Source organism: Elephas maximus, chromosome 3 (assembly GCF_024166365.1).
Source record: "Elephas maximus indicus isolate mEleMax1 chromosome 3, mEleMax1 primary haplotype, whole genome shotgun sequence".
Classification (NCBI taxonomy): domain Eukaryota; kingdom Metazoa; phylum Chordata; class Mammalia; order Proboscidea; family Elephantidae; genus Elephas; species Elephas maximus.
In genome coordinates this window covers 110486330-110499735 of record NC_064821.1, presented here as the reverse complement: position 1 = coordinate 110499735, position 13406 = coordinate 110486330, and the positions used below count along the sequence as shown (strand labels likewise).

General features: G+C 37.4%; 1 protein-coding gene across 4 annotated transcripts in view; it reads right to left on the bottom strand.

Moving 5' to 3' along the window:
• The window catches only part of RAVER2 (ribonucleoprotein, PTB binding 2), a 73132-nt gene that overhangs the window by 41756 nt on the left and 17970 nt on the right, over positions 1–13406 (bottom strand). For all 4 annotated transcript variants that reach the window (XM_049879496.1, XM_049879495.1, XM_049879497.1 and 1 more), the window contains exons 2-5: positions 6733–6799; positions 4533–5002; positions 1588–1779; positions 549–675 (exon numbers count right to left, since the gene is read on the bottom strand). In XM_049879496.1, coding sequence (XP_049735453.1) covers positions 549–675; positions 1588–1779; positions 4533–5002; positions 6733–6799 — 856 coding nt within the window. The remainder of the gene's footprint in view (positions 1–548; positions 676–1587; positions 1780–4532; positions 5003–6732; positions 6800–13406) is intronic.

Sequence of the window (13406 nt, the reverse complement as noted above, 5' to 3'; positions counted from 1 at the left end):
AATCGACTCGACAGGAATGGGTTTGGTTTTTTTATTTTGGATGTTCCACACTAAGCTGTTAATAATAGGGAAACTGTGTCTAAAGGCGTGGAAGTATATAGGAACTCTGTACTATCTGATCACTTTTTCTGTAAACCTACAACTATTCTAAAAGCAATAATGTCTACTCATTAAAAAAAAAAAGTAATCTAGCCAAAAATGTTACATAGAATAGTATCATATTCTTTATTAATGTAGATTAATGTAGGTTACAATACAGTATGTCTGTCACCTACTACCTAGTCTATAGATTCATATCAACTAGAAGCTAAACTGAAGGTTTAATATTTAACATTTATTTATTACAAAAAAAAAGAGGAAACATAAACAGGTTGTGCCTACCAAAAATAGTCAAAACATATTATCACCTCAGGCTACTGATTAAAATTCACTGACAAGCCCAGAATAATTAAATACATTTAGGCAAATTTAAATGCATTTTCTTAAGTAAAGGAGCATAATTAACTTCATGCCAACTTTTTTTTACTTAGTTTAACATCAATGCTTACCTGGTTTAACAGCTCGTCCACATAGCTGGGGTTGTAGAAGAACTTGTAACATGGCAGGGTTGTTTAAACTTTTCATAATTTGCACTGGATTTGGCTCTGGAAGTAGGCCCTTTTGACTACTGTGCATCTTCAATGAATACAGAAACAGGAAACATCAGAACAAGGATAAAAACAGAAGAGGTAATTTTTTCATGCTTTCTTCCAGAAATTCTCATTAATCTAATAAAATCTATTTTATGGTAAATGCAATCTGCCTAGCATGAGTTGGAACTGACCTGATGGCACCTAACAACAACAAAGCAGCATGTAGTGGGTACCCAATAAATATTTGTGAAATGAACGAAAGGAGAAAAAAATATCAGCTGAGGTTGAGTCAATGTTGACTCATGGCGACCCCACGTATGTCAGAGCAGAACTCCTCTCCATAGAGTTTTCAGTGGCTGATTTCTTGGAAGTAGATTGCCAGGACTTTCTTCAGAGGTGCCTCTGGGTGGACTCAAACCTCCAACCTTCTGGTTAGCAGCAAGTGTGTCAAGAGTTTGCAACACCCAAGGACAGGGAAAGAAGTCAAACATGGGAGTACACAGAAATCCACTTGCTAGTGGGTATGAGAAAAGTTGAATGAATGAGCCTAACTTTCTATAAATTAAGAGCTGCGATCATCCGAGAAAAAGGGAGAGATAGACAAGAATAGAGTGAAGGTCTGAGACAGTTGCTGTAGAAAACGGAAAAGAGCTGATGAGAAACGAGCAGAAGATTTGCTGGAGGCACTAACGGGCCAGCTATGCCATATTATCTGTAGTGGCATCAAGCGAACTAGTTGTTCGTTTTTCTCCAAGAGGACACAGGAACCTGGCTGCAGAAGCAGGTGACTGGACAGGTTCAGAACTTTAAATTCTGCAAATCCGACCCAACAAAGGGACATCTTAATCAGACGAAATGAAGTTGATAGTGAAGGAATGGCTGAAGTAATTATACAAGAAAGGTAAAATAGTGTTGTAATTTATCTATATCCTAAGGAGAGGGGAAAAAAGCTTACCACACGTTGAGCTGCTATCAATGCTGCCAATGTGCTTCGCCCTGGCGCTCCTGGGGCACAGAAGGAAACCTGGACTTTGCTTCCCTTGATGGTCATGCCATCAGCTGCTTGCTGGACCTCTTCAGCGTGCTCTGCTGTGGTATACTCAACCACTGCAAAGCCACCAACGTAACTACCTTCATCCTGTGCAAGCTGATGTAATACGTTTTATTAAAAGGGAAATTCTGGTATTAGACACATTTACTTACAATACATAACTTTCAAATTCAAGAACAAATGTATTACAGATCATGATGCTGGTGAAAATAATGTACTCTTTCCCTCTGAAAATACAAGTTTACTAGTTGCTTCACTGCAGTTCTTCCTGAAGACGGCAAGATAAACAAGATTGCATTAAGTTTCTTTTCAGCTCTTTGATTCTATAATTTATTTTAAAAGTCAAAGCCCAAACGATAGTAGTCCTTATACATTATGAAATATATGTAGCTGGTAATTTGTGGGAAAATGTTGGGACAAAATAATTAAAACTTTCTTTGACACAAAATTCACCAGATACCTAGGCAGTGAAACACACTGAGCAATTATCTGAGCATGTATCTATGTAAAAATAAGTTAGTATTATCGAGAGAAGAAGGTTAGTGGAACTATAGTTTTATTTCAATTTAAAACCAATCCTAGGAATTTAGTCAAGTATACAAAAGCAAACCTTATTTAGGGAAATAGTGCCCCAGGTTTGTTAAAATGCCACATGCAATACACAGCCTTTATTTCTGAAGGTGCCCTAAATAAACTCCTGCCATGTAGAACTTGATTTCTTTGCAGTCGCCCAACTGTAAGGGTATAAAGCGATATACTAAAGTCCTGGGTCTCCAAAGGCTGGTACGAAAAGCAAAAATAAGAACAAAACAAGGCACCAAAAAGCTCCTAAGTTTTGAACATGTCTGAATTATCTTAAATACATTTACACTGTACAGTGATAAATGTAACAAAATTCATCTTGGTGCATCTTTGCAGAGATATGTTTACGACACATCTATTTGCATTTGACATCTCATAAGTTAATATTACAATTAAATAATTTCTTAGTCCTTTGTTGTTTCTTTTCTCCTATTTCTGAAGCTTAACCTTCTTCTACTTCTTATGTAAGTAGACCAAATTTCTTGTTTTCCTTCTCATTCTTCCTACCCTTTAAAACCGTCCTCAAATGTCTTTTCCTCCATACAATTTTTTTCCAGTCATATGGGGGAAACGAAAAATATCAACCTCTTCCAAACATTTTTCTAACAACCCCATTCCTCTTATAATTCAAATTGGACTTTAAAAATCAGATTTGTAAAAGCCATTAAGTCCTTCTGGTTTCTTTTAACTACAAGGTAAGATATTGTGTCTTCAATATGGTCTCTGCCAACTCACCATGAAAAAAACCTGCATTTAATAGCCTTGGTGATAAAAACCATTGTAAAATTATTTCGTTAATATTTTGAAAACTTCAAAAATGGGTTTTACTAATCCTGATTCAGTATGATGACTTCCATGCTTTTACAAATTATATTATGTTAAGTGTTTCAAAAGGCAAAATCATTTTAAGTCCACAGCATCAATACTTTCGGAGAGGAATATTTCAGTTCAATTCAAAGATGAAATGATCTGACTTGTGATCTAATTTTCCATTATTTTGAAGTATTTTAGCAGAAGTTAAATTGTCAGTCAAAAATATTGTAGCAAACATTTTTGGACTACGTGTGAAGCTAGACTAGCTAACCTCCAAGATAACCTCTACGGTCTCTTCTATCTGTGGAATTTATAATTCAAATACAAACTGTAATGAGTGGCTTTGGCTCCCACATTGGTTTGAAAGGCCTCAACTAAAGCTCCAAAAAAATTACATATGGTCACAGGCTATCTAATTCTTAGTGTTCAAGAATAGCATATCAATAAGCCAATCAACTTTCAAGAACTAGGCAAAGATTTGATAAGAGATTTGTCATTAAAATATTCTAATATTATAAAGTTTTTGGATGATTGATGCTTATTATTATATTGGGATTGGAGGGGTAGAGAAGTAAGAAAAAGTAAGATGGTAGCATTAAATTAAAAAAATACATATATATATTCCTATTCCAAAATTTCTACCAAAATTGTAGAGACTTAACAACATATGATTAACAAAAAAGGGAGGGAGGAAAAAAGGAAGAAGAGTAAGAAGAAGGAGAATGGAAGGGAAGGAGGATGGAAAATAGGAAGGGAAAGAAGAAAGAAATGAATGTAAGCAAGAGAGAAAGAGTTCATCAGTGCTATGAAAAATGTGTAAGAGAAGGAGTTATATATAGTATATATTTTGTCTATTAGAATATAATCGATTTTACTATGTTTGAAAATTTGCACCAGTGTTGTCAAATTTTCAAGATCCTCTCTAAATTCTCACCTACCACAACTCTAACTACTTCCAATTATACATTTTTTAAACATTATATTACTTTTCCATCTTCCATTATATCATGCATCATACAGGATTTGCAATTATTTGCTTACTTATCAGTATTTCTTATGAAATTGTGAAGAACTAAGAGTATCTTTCTAATCTCTGCATTTCTGACACTTAGCATCGTATCTGGTACAAAGAAGATGGTAAATAGAGCTTGGGTAGATGGAAGGATCAATGGATGAATGGGTAGACGAGCGGATGGAATGCAAAGGAGAATGTTGAGGTGATGAATTTGCTAAGACACACTTAAATGTATAACAAAGTAGTCTGGACCATTAACAGAAGGAATTGATTTAAAGTTTCTCAGCAGATTCGAGTCTTCATTACAAACTATAGCAGAATTAGATTACTCAACTGTGATATTCACAGGGCTGTGATAAATAAATTTGTGAGTGCATCTAGAACAGATACATATGCACACAGTTCTAAATATTTCTAATGACATTTTAAGAATACATACCTGGCAAAACACAGGTTTATGGATACTGGAAAAAAAGTGCAACAGCTCCTCTGAATCCCTGTAGTCACTAGGGAGTTTATCTATACAAAGGCACTTAGAATGAATGAGCTCTGAGGCCAAGAGATTAACATCCATCCACTGTGCAAAGAGAGCTGATGTTCCCAACTGTTTACCCAATAGCTCCAATCTGGCCTTTGCAGCAAAGTCCTTTTTCATGTATTCCACAAATCCATAGCCCTTGGAATGGCCAGTAACTTCACTGTAGACTAGAAAACACCTTTCGATATTTCCATAAGCACGAACAAGTTCTTCGAAATCCTCTAATGTAAAAGAAACGGGCAGGTTTGTAATACACAGCAGAGCATCTGTAGGCTGAAGCTGAACTATTAAATCTTTTCCTCGAAAGGAGTATTGATGAAACATCTGAATTGCATTCTGGGCTTGTTCCCCATTCAATAAGGTAACAAAAGCTGGAAGAAAACAAAATGAATTAAAGAGTTTTCAAGGGCAGTGTTTTCAATTTTTGACCATGACCCACAGTAAGAAATACACTTTGTATCTGTGACTCAGTATACATATACATATATATATTTCTGAAACAAAAGTATCATGAAGTACTACTTACCCCTACCATACGCAATGCATTCGGATATTTTCTATTATATTTCACTGTTTTTTTTTTTAAATGCTGACACCTTCTCCCAGTAAACTAATTTCATGATCAGGAACTCAAATAAAAAGTAGAATTATATTAAGTGTTGCACTGTAAGATCCCAAGGTATTCAGTTGCTGTTGTTTCATTTTAATAATCTTTTCTAACCTCATACAAACAGATTTTTTCCGCATTAACCTATGACGCAATAGCAAGGACCTGAAGCAATGAAGATATAGCAAAAAAACACCAAAATCCCCCACAGGAGGCCAGTTCTTTCTCCATTTCATTTACATGTTTTCTTAAAATCAGATTAAAACAACACACACGTTTTGGTATACTTTCTGATGAACAATTTGGTATGGAAAAAGTACAGGATTATGATCTTGGACAAGTTGCTTAATTTCAAATCTCTGTAAAACAATAAAAAATACCCGCCTTGTCTACCTAATGAAGTTATTCCAGCATCAAGTAATAAATACATATGACAACTTGTAAAACCTAAAGCAGGATACAAATATAAGATTTGAAATCAATAAAATACCATGCAAAATATATGTATATATCTGGTAAAATGAAAATGTAGCCATATTAATTTGTTGATATATTGTTATAAATATAAAGACTACATAGATTTTCAGCAATTTTGTAAGAAATGTTTAAAGTCCTCCATTAAAAGAAATAACACAGGGCGATCCACAAATTATAAATAAATTGCTCTCTAAAACTTTCTCCCTTTCTTCCTCCATCCCCTTATACCCTCCTTCCCTTTTCCCTCTCTCCTCTTACCCCTAAGTTTGAATATACAGAGGAGTTGCTCCCTATGAGCATCTAACTTACCAAATTCAAATATAACAATATGGGAAATATGTATATAGCAAGAGAGAAAGAAAGAATTTAAAGAGCCTGGGCAACTCTGCCTGTCACTTCACCCAATCTGCTCTTCTCTCAATTGCTCTTTGTGCCCATGTGGCTCTCAGAGTGTGGGTATCTCATCACATTGAGTATGATACTAACATTTAAAGAAACATATTTTTCATTTAACACAGCCTCTACATGCAAGGGAACTACTGTCAAAGGAACAGCTCAATCTCCCAATGCTACAGAAAAATTAGTTTTGAGGGGCATCAAGCCTATGAAGAACACTCACTCATTATAAAAATTCAGAGGTCTCTAGTAACAATATACTTATCCAAGTGATTAAAATTTAGGATACTAATATCACTTTCAGAAACCCTGGTGGTGCAGTGGTTAAGAACTACATCTGCTAACCAAAAGGTCAGCAGTTCAAATCCACCAGGAGCTCCTTGGAAACTCTATGAGGTAGTTCTACTCTGTCCTATAGGGTTGCTATGAGTCAGAATTGACTCAACAGGAAGGGTTTTTTTTTTTTTTTTACGTTACTTTCAAATACAAGATCTGAGCAACATTTACATGATTGAATACTTTTCAGAGCCTAGTTTAAGCATGAAACTCCTGCCTTTTTTAGTCTGTAATGACTACATGTAGAATCAAATTGAAATTAGGTGCTTAGAACTGAAATCTTACCTGTTCGTTTATTTCTGTCCACATAACAATACTTTAACTCATAGTCTCGTAACAAATCATGAACTTCCTGAAAAAGACAAAACCATGAATTCAATAAATATACAAATGTAGTTAGTAGATAATCCAGTTGTATCAGCCTACCATTACTACCATTAAAAACCCAGTGCTGTTACTACCATTAGCACCCTCCATATAAAAAATTGTCCATGGATCCTCATTATTTATTAAAGGCATTCAAAGATATGGTACCAACCTGGCTTTCCAAGTATACCTCCCAGTTACAACCTCCACGCATAGCCTATATTCCTGCTCAACTGGAATCCACACCGTGTCATAAGTATATCACGTGTAGTCTTCACTATTTCTGCTCATGCTGATATCCTGACCTAGCATGGGGTGTCCATAGCACCAAAGTTCCCAAACTTCACTGGAAACCATATGCGTCACTTGAAAGCTCGACTCAAATGTTCTTCTATGATGTCTTTTAAAATTTCTCCCACAGAAGAGAACCTCCCCTTTCCTTGTGATAACAAAGGTCATACTTTGTTTATGCCTTTCTTACTGAATTAAGTATTATACTTATTTCTCTCTGTGTGTGCTATGCACTGAGCTTCTCAAGGTAATACACCTGTAGATGCTTATGAGTGCAATCATGTAAATAAACGTAGACTAATTTATTTAGGGACCCCTGAATATGAAAACACCTAACAACCATCAAAGTACAGTGTACAGTCCAATTTAGCTCCCCTTGGAGCCTCAAAATGTTTCAACTGGCTTTCTGGTTCACTTTGCTTCTAATACTAATCCAGCCTGGACTATTTGCTTCTGATATCCTGCCCTCCATCCTCCTGGCTGCTTAAAATAGTAGTACATTTCCTCTGTTTCCCTGATCCTTCTTGTTGAACTGATAGTACTTGAGGACAGGAGCTATATTTTACATGTTTGTATTTTTGAGTGCATAGGTAGGCACTCAAATATACATTAAACCAAACCCAGTGTCGTCGAGTCCATTCTGACTCATAGCGACCCTATACGACAGAGTAGAACTGCCCCATAGAGTTTCCAAGGAGTGCCTGGCGGATTTAAACGGCTGACCGCTTGGTTGGCAGCCGTAGCACTTAACCGTTACACCACCAGGGTTTCCACTACTAGTAACAGGTACCATTTATAAAATACTTAAGTGCTCTGGGACCACAGTACAAGCTTTGTATCCATTTTTTTGCCACAGCATATTTGGTTAGTTTCCAGGTTGTTGTATCCATTTTTGTACAAGTTTTGTATCCATTTTTCTGTCAAAGAATATTTGGTTAGTTTCCAGGTTGTTGTTTTTTTGCTATTTATTAAAAACAGCTATAATCACATTCTTGTAAAGTTTATGTCTTCTGGTGTTCATGTGTGAGAATTTCTCAAGAAATTAAATTCCTGGGCTATACACATGCGAATAATCAAATTTATAAGGAAGTGCAGAAGTGGTTCTGCCAGTTTACACTCCCACTGACAATATATGAGTCCCACTGATACTGCCCTTTCAACGACTGGTGTTATCAGATACTTAGGTTTTGTCAATTAAGTAGATATAAAATTGTATCTTATTTGGCCTTAATTCGTATTTCTCTGATTAATAAGGTAGATATTTCAGTCATCTTGTGCCTGGAGGCACCCTACTTGGCCACTAAACGCTGGCCTGAAGGTACTCAGCTCTCTTGCTCCATGGGTCGGCAAGCCTAGCTTCACTGGTAAGTGCCCAGAGGCACCCTACTCCACCAGGAAGCCTCCTGCCAAAGGCAGTCACAGCTCTCTCGCTCCGTGGGCTGGCTCCAGGGATGTCTCACACTAGTTTCCTGGTTCTGCTACTGCTGCTTCTCTGCTGCTGCCCCTGCTTCTTGCCATCTGCATCACCTTCAGTGTAGCAGCTCTCCTCATTCCCTTCTGAGTCCTCTATCCATTCATAGTTTCAAAACCACTTCCACATTTTAGGTATGTGTTACAGCAGCACCCTGCTCTCAGTACCAAATTCTGTCTTGGTTATCCAGTGCTGCCACTATAGAAATACCATAAGTGGAAGGCTTCAACAAACAGAAGTTTATTCTCTCACAGTCAAGTGGGTCAGAAGTCCAAATTCAGCTCCAGGGTAAGACTCACTCTCTCTGTCAGCTCTGGAGGAAGGTCCTTGTCATCAATCTTCCCAAGGACTAGGAGCTTCTCAGCACAGGAACTCCAGGTCCAAAGGATGCACTCTTTTCCTGGCACTACTTTCTTGGTGGGATGAAGTTCCCACGTCTCTCTGCTCGCTTCTCTCTTTTATATCTCAAAAGAGAATTGCCTCAAGACACAATCTAATCTTGTAGATTGAGTCCTGCCTCATTAACACAACTGCTGCTAATCCCATCTCATCAACATCATAGAGATAGGATTTACAACATATAGGAAAATCATAGCAAATGACAAGATGGAGAACAGTTACACAATACTGCGAATCATGGCCTAGCCAAATTGACACGCATGTTTTGGGAGGACACAATTCAATCCATGACAGTAGGGCATATTTTCATGTTTACCTGCCATTTTCTTTTCTGAAAAACATCTACTAATCTCTTTTGCCTGTTTTTTCTATTGTGTTTATCATTTTTTGTTGACTTGTAAGAGTGTTCTGTTTGTTTTTTGCAACCTTCTGGATACTAATCCTTTGTCAATAAGTATATTATCAATGTACTCACCCAGTATGTGGTATGTCATTTTGCTTATTTGTGGGTTTTGTGTGTGTGTGTGTGTGAAAAGACATTATTTATTTGAAAGTAATCAAATTTACCAATATTTTCCTTTACAATGTGTATGTTTGTATCTTAAGAAATCCTTTTCTACCCAAGGTTATAAAGATATTTCCTTCTGTCTTCCTACATTAAAAATTTTTTTTCCTTTCACATTTCAGTTTTTAGTCAATTTGGAGTTGATTTTTGTGTGGCGGGACATAGAGATTTCTTTCCTTTTTTCCCCATATGGGAAACAAATTTTATTTTTCCCATACAGATAACCAACTGTCTCAGCACCATCTACTGCGGAGTTCATTCTTTCCTCAATGTTCTGCAAAGCCATGTGTCTCATGTATCAAGTTCCTAGATACGTGTGAATCTGTCTCTGGTCTTCTGCTTCTGCCTGGTTGGACATTTTGTCTATTCTGTGCTAGTACTACACTGTCTTAAATAAGACAGCTTTATTGTCTTGATATCTGGTAAGACAAATCTCTTCATCTTATTCACTGTCTTAGGACATTTGAGGTTCTGTATGTAAAGTTTTTTTAATGTATAAATTTCATATAATAAAGTACATAAATCTTAAGGGTATGGCTCAATTAATTTGTACATATGTATACATCGGTGTAACCACCACCCAGAACAAGATACAGAACGTTTCCATCACCCAGAGTTCCCTTGTTAGCCTCACTCAGTGTCATTCCCACCCACCTACCAGATAACCAATTTTGAGTGTTCACAAACGTCATAGAAATGGAAATATAAAATATGTATATTCTTTTGTGTCTGGTCTCTTTGCCAACAAAAAGTCTGTAAAATTCATCCATGTTGCATGTATCACTGATTTTTCTCTTTTTTATTACTGCGTAGTCGATGGCACTAGGTAGTTATTTCTTTGTAGGACTATACCACCATTTGTTTAGCCAATCTCCTGCTGATGGGCATTTGTGTTGTTTCCAGGTTGGGGTTACAAAAATCAAGCTGGTAATAGATTGCTGAGTAAAATATACTCAGGAACAGAACTGCTAAATTATACGATAGGCAAATGTTTAGCTTTACTAGAAACTGCCAAACAGTTTTCCCCAATGGTGAAACCAACTGACACATTCACCAGGACAGTACCAGCGTCAATGGCTCCACATCATAGTCAACACCTGGTATTTTCTGTCTTTTTTAATTTTAGCCACTCTGGTGGGAGTGCGCTTGTATTCAACTATGGTCTTAATTTACATGTCCCTGATGAATATTACAGACATTTTCATTTGCTAATCGTCCATATGAATGTCATTTTTGTGAAATGCCTATTCTAAACTTTTGCCTAATTTCATACTTTTTTAAAATTTTTATTGCGCTTTAAGTGAGAGTTTACAAACCAAGTCAGTCTCTCATACAAAAATTTATATACACCTTGCTATATACTCCTAGTTGCTCTCCCCCTAATAAGACAGCACCCTCCTTCTCTCCACTTCCTATTTTCATGTCCATTCGGCCAGCTTCTGACCCACTCTGCCCTCTCATCTCCCCTTCAGACAGGAGCTGCCCACATAGTCTCATGTGTCTACTTGATCCAAGGAGCCCACTCGTCACCAGTATCATTTTCTATCCCATAGTCCAGTCCAATCCCTGTCTGAAGTGTTGGCTTTGGGAACGGTTCCTGTCTTGGGCTAACAGAAGGTCTGGGGACCATGACCTCTGGGGTTCTTCTAGTTTCAGTCAGACCATTAAGTCTGGTCTTTTTATGAGAATTTGAGGTCTGCATTCCACCGCTCTCCTGTCTCTCAGGAGTTCTCTGTTGTGTTCCCTGTCGGGGCAGTCATTGGTTCTAGCTGGGCACCACCTAGTTCTTCTGATCTCAGGTTGATGTAGTCTCTGGTGCATGTGGCCCTTTCTGCCTCTTGGGCTCATAATTATCTTGTGTCTTTGGTGTCCTTATTCTGCTTTGCTCCTGGTGGGTTGAGGCCAATTGATGCATCTTAGACGGCCGCTTGCTAGCTTCTAAGACCCTATACTGGGTTGTTTTTCTTCTTTACTAACTTGTAGAAGTTCCCTATAAATTCTTAATACTAGTCTTTTGTTAGATATAGGTATTCTAAGAATCTTCTCCTAGCCTGTGGTTGGCCTATTTACTTTTTAATGTTGTCTTTTTTTTTTTTTTTAATGAGAAGACATTAATTTTAATGAAGTCTAACTTATTATATTTTCTTTTCAGGTCAATGTTTTTGTGTCCTGTTTAAGAACTCTTTACCTACTCAAGGTCATGAAGATATCATCCTTGTCTTTTCTCCTGGAAAGTTTTTTGTTTTACCATTTACATTTAATGATCTACCATAAAAGAATTCTTTTTTTTTTTAACAAAAAAAATTTTTTTAAATTTTACTTTCAATGAAGGTTTACACAACAAACTAGTTTCTCATCAAACAGTATACACATTGTTCTGTAACACTGGTTAACCATCCCACGACATGTTAACACTCTCCTTTCTCAACCCTAGGTTCCCTATTGCCAGCTTTCCTGTTCCCTCCTGCCTTCCAGTCTCTGCCCCAGGGCTGGTGAGCCTCCCTTTAGTTTTGTTTTATTTCATGGGCCTGTTCAATCTTTGGCTGAGGGGTGAACCTCAGGAGTGACTGCATTACTAAGCTGAAAGGGTGTCTGGGGGCCATATTCTCAGGGTTTCTCCAGTCTCTGTCAGGCCAGTAAGTCTGGTCTTTCTTTTCTTACTTACTTTTTTTTTTTTTTTTTAATTGAACTTTAGGTGAAGGTTTACAGAACAAACTAGTTTATCATCAAACAGTACACACACTGTTGTATGATATTGGTTAACAACCCCACAACATGTCAACACTCCCTTTTCAACCCTTGGTTCCCTATGACGAGCTGTCCTGTTCTCTCCTACCTTCCAGTCCCTGCCCCAGGGCTGGTACCTCCCTTTAGTCTTGTTTTGTTCCATGGGACTGTTCAATCTTTGGCTAAAGGGTGAACCTCAGGAGTGGCCTCATTACTGAGCAGAAAGGGTGTCCGGGGGCCATACTCTCAGGGTTTCTCCAGTCTCTATCAGGGCAGCAAGTCTGGTCTTTCTTTTTGAGTTAGAATTTTGTTCTACATTTTTCTCCAGCTCTGTCTGGGACCCTCTATTGTGATTCCAGTCAGAGCAGTCAGTAGTGGTAGCCAGGCACCATCTGGTTGTGCTGGACTCAGTGTGGTGGAAGCCGTGGTAGATGTAGTCCATTAGTCCTTTGGACTAATCTTTCCCCTATGTCTTTAGTTTTCTTCATTTTTCCTTGCTCCCGAAGGGGTGAGAACAGTGGAATATCCTAGATGGCTGCTCACAGGCTTTGAAGACTCCAGACACTACTCACCAAAATAGAATGTAGAACATGTTCTTTATAAACTCTGTATGCCAACTGAGCTAGAGGTTCCCTGACACCATGGTCCCCAAAGCCCTGAGCCCAGCAATTCAGTCCCTCAGGTCCATGTGTCTGTGGAGCTACCATGGGCTTACCTTGTACAGGTTGTGCTGGCTTCCCCAGTATTGTTTACTGTCTTACTCTTCACCAAAGTTACCACTTATCTATTGTCAATGAAGTGTTTTTAAAAGAACTCTTGTGAATAACATTAGGTAGGAGTCAAGGCTCAATTTTTTTCTAAACATTCAATGCCCCAGCATCATTTTTTGAAAAGACCATCCTTTCCCCACTGAACTGCTGAATTATGTGTGGGTTAATTTCTAGACTCTCTATTCTGTTTCACTGGACTATTTGTCTAGACCTGTGCCAATATTACACTGTATAAATTATTATAACTTTATAGTGTAGAGATTTTACATGTCTTTTATTAGATTTATTGTATTGAATTTCATTTTTGTGAAATTGATTTTTCAATTGCTAGTATATAGAAACATAATTGCTATTTATAAACTGACCTTAT